At 19.3% G+C, this 3,294-nt stretch overlaps 3 protein-coding genes across 3 annotated transcripts in view; all 3 read right to left on the bottom strand. All coding sequences in view use genetic code 6, as the record gives it.

The window, feature by feature from the left end:
- TTHERM_000618839 (hypothetical protein) overlaps positions 1–545 on the bottom strand; it is a gene marked incomplete at both ends in the record, with an annotated part of 1,526 nt that extends 981 nt beyond the window's left edge. The window contains 2 exons of the mRNA XM_012798079.1: positions 1–232; positions 407–545. The exon at positions 1–232 is cut by the window's left edge and continues 123 nt beyond it. Of these exons, the coding sequence (XP_012653533.1) occupies positions 1–232; positions 407–545 (371 nt within the window). The remainder of the gene's footprint in view (positions 233–406) is intronic.
- Positions 546–1,919: 1,374 nt separating this feature from the next.
- TTHERM_00618830 (hypothetical protein) lies at positions 1,920–2,576 on the bottom strand (the record flags this gene model as incomplete). Its single annotated transcript, XM_001017906.2, has 1 exon — positions 1,920–2,576. The coding sequence occupies one exon, from the start codon at positions 2,574–2,576 to the stop codon at positions 1,920–1,922; it is 657 nt and encodes a 218-aa protein (XP_001017906.2).
- Positions 2,577–2,973: 397 nt separating this feature from the next.
- TTHERM_000617830 (hypothetical protein) overlaps positions 2,974–3,294 on the bottom strand; it is a gene marked incomplete at both ends in the record, with an annotated part of 538 nt that continues 217 nt past the window's right edge. The window contains 3 exons of the mRNA XM_012798078.1: positions 2,974–3,007; positions 3,058–3,132; positions 3,270–3,294. The exon at positions 3,270–3,294 is cut by the window's right edge and continues 217 nt beyond it. Of these exons, the coding sequence (XP_012653532.1) occupies positions 2,974–3,007; positions 3,058–3,132; positions 3,270–3,294 (134 nt within the window). The remainder of the gene's footprint in view (positions 3,008–3,057; positions 3,133–3,269) is intronic.

The raw sequence follows: 3,294 nt of genomic DNA, 5'->3' as shown, positions 1-3,294 counted from the left end.
CAAACTAATAGCTTCATAAGTATTCTTAGATGCTTAAATTCTTCAAACATTTATAATGCTATTTTTCCTGTTTCATGGAAATTTCCAATCTCATAAAACAATTTCATTTACCTAAGCTTTAAATACCTAACATAATTGTTCAATTAATCTTGATTAACTTTAGTCATGATTTCTAAAGCTACTTCATTCACATAAATAGCCTTCTCATTCTCTAACCTTTTGTTAAATGTACCTTAATAGTATTGACATATATCGATAATTAAGCTAATATCTTTAACTTATTTTATTTTTTCATTGAACTAATTAAATAGAGATGAAGAATCAATGTTTTTTTTTTAATTTTGTTCAATTAATGTAAAAAAATCCTTCTCTTAAAATTCTACTGATTAAGAGAAATAATATGTACTTGCTTAAACTAGACTTGCAGATTATTTAAACATAAACTGAATAGGAGAAGCTTTTAGCGCTACCTATCTTGTTGCATTTTTTAATAAAGGAGTCTTTAGATACTTTTAAAAGTGTCTAGCTTTTTATAATAAATTCATCTATGGCAAAATTTAAAAGATATTATTAAACGCAAAAAGATATAAATTATTTATTTATTTATAATCAATCAGAAAAGATTAATTTATTTCTAATCAATCAGAAAAGATTTATTTATCTATAAATCAGATAAAATTTATTTTTAACAAATCAAGTATCAAATTTTTAACAATTTAAGTACTTTAGAGGATTTTGTTTAAAAAAGAAACACTTAATATTGTCTTAAAAAATGATATTTATTTTTTTTTAATAAAGGATAAAGTAAAAAACTTATTTCTATTTTTAACTTAATTTTTACTTAGTAAATTCATTATCAATTTTATTTTTATTGTGTTTCTTATAAATAAAGCATTAATTATAAAATAAATGATAAACAGCTATTATAAATAACTAAAATTAGGAATTTTAAGTTCTTAAATATCTTCATAATACCTTAACGATTTCAGCTAAATGATACCAAAAAAGAGCATTGTTAAAATACAAAAAGGCATATAAATATATAGCAAGATGTCATTCAAAAATTCCGTTGTTTGGATGTCACTAATATTATGAAATATATTTTTTAGCTATTTATTAAAAAATCAGATTTTTATATTTTTTTACATCAAAAATTTTAAATTTAGCTAAATTTTCTGAAGTGGGGTAGTCAGCAAAAATACAGGATTTTGGGGCAATTAATTTCTGTCAGAAGTAAAAACTAATTTATAATTCATATAATTTATTTATTCTTTAAATCCACCTATAATTAATTAAATTTTCATAAATTGCTAAACAATATTTTCGAAAAATAATAATAAATGATATCATAGATTTAAAATTACACTGAATTATAAAAAGTAATTATTTTTTTCTTTCAATATTCTTTTAATTTATTTTAACTAATATAAAAAGTTTTTAAACTCTTAACTTAAATATCATTAGGCTATCCAAATTGACCTGAGGTATATTTAATTTATAATTATTATTATTAATATTTTCTATATACTTAACTTTCAGTTTATTAGTTTATTGAAAATATTTATTTTTCTAATAGAAATTATCACCTATTTTCATTTATTTTATCTATACAAATGTTTTTTTAGTTATTACAACTTAATTTTCACTTTTAAATATTTTAAATTAATTATCCATTTTTATTTATTCATAATTACCTACCAAAACTTTTACTTGATAAAAATAGCTTATTTGTTTTGGGTTGTGATATTTTTAGTTTCAAAAATTAATTAAATCTTTCTTTTAATTTGCTTATTAGCTTTTATTTGATTTACTTTTTTTTTATTGTATTTGTGTTTTTTTTCTTCTATTTTGCTTAATTTAACTTATTTTTTTATTTTAACAAAGACTTTTTATTATTTATTAATTAATTTCTTATTATTTCATACCTTTTTTTCATTTTCACCTTCTAAATAAATAAATAATTAATAATAAATTTTTTCTTCAATATTTAAAAAGAAGCAATAGAATTGGTGCTTAAGGTGCGTCAAGTTTAGGTTTTGCTTTAGCAAAATGCACTAATTTGTCAAATTTGATACTTTATCTTAGGTAAAAGCAGTTTATTTGTTTTCGATTGTGTTTGATTGTTTCATTTTAAAAATGAATTTAAAACAATATAACTAACTCTTTTAATTGTTTATTAGAGTTTTATTTAATTTAATTTACTTTTTTTTCTTTTTTTATTGTACTTATATTTTCTTTGTTCTATCTTTCTTAATTTAATTCATTTTTTTATATTTATTAATTATTTCATATTTTAAAAAGTGACAATTTTATTGATGATAAAGGTGCATTTGGCATAGTTTCTGCTTTATAAAATTGCACGAGACTCTCAAATTTGACACTTACACTTTGGTAATAGCAGTTTAATTGGTTTGGAATTCATTTAATTAGTTTATTAGCTTTTTATTTGATTTCCTTTTCTTTTTCTTTTATATTCTACTTGTGTTTTTTCTTCTTCTATCTTTGTAAATTTAACTCGTTTTTTTTATTTTCAATACTAGCTTTTATTATTTATTAATTATTTCTTATTATTTCATATTTTTTCTTCATTTTTTCCTTCTAAATAGCTAATTAATTAATTAATTAATTAATTATTTATTTTTCTTCAATATTTAAAAGTTCCAATTAATAAATTCGTGATTAAGGAGTATCAAGCTTAAGTTTTGCTTTAGCAAATTATACTAATCTCTCAAATCTTACACTTTATCTTGGGTAAAAACAAACAGTTTATTTATTTTGGATTATGATATTTTTATTTATAAAAATGAATTTAAACTATAAACATCATTTAATTAGTATATTAGCTTTATATATGATTTATTTTTTATTTTATTTGTGTTTTTTCTTTCTATTATATTCTTAATTTAACTCATTTTTTATTTTTCAACATTTATTTTTATTATTTATTTATTTATTTATTAATTTCTTATTATTTCATATTAGTTCTTCATTTTTACCTTCTAAATAGCTAATAATTTATTATATATTTTTGATCAATATTTAAAAAGTATAAATAACATTGGTGATTAAGGTATATCAAACCTAGGTTCTGGTTTGGCAAATTTAACTAATCTTACAAATTTGACACTTTATCTTAGGTAAATACAGTTTATTTGTTTTGGATTGAGATATTTATACTAAAAAAATGAATTTAATATTACTCATTTAAGGGGGGGGGGGGCTTAAAAAAAGTTTCCCTAAAAAAAATCGTAACTTAGTAAATTGATTACGATTTTTTTCTAGTTTTTTCAAAAA

This window comes from Tetrahymena thermophila, assembly GCF_000189635.1.
Source record: "Tetrahymena thermophila SB210 genomic scaffold scf_8254605, whole genome shotgun sequence".
Lineage (NCBI taxonomy): Eukaryota > Ciliophora > Oligohymenophorea > Hymenostomatida > Tetrahymenidae > Tetrahymena > Tetrahymena thermophila.
The sequence above is the reverse complement of the archived record's forward strand: the minus strand, read 5'-3'. Positions and strand labels throughout refer to the sequence as shown.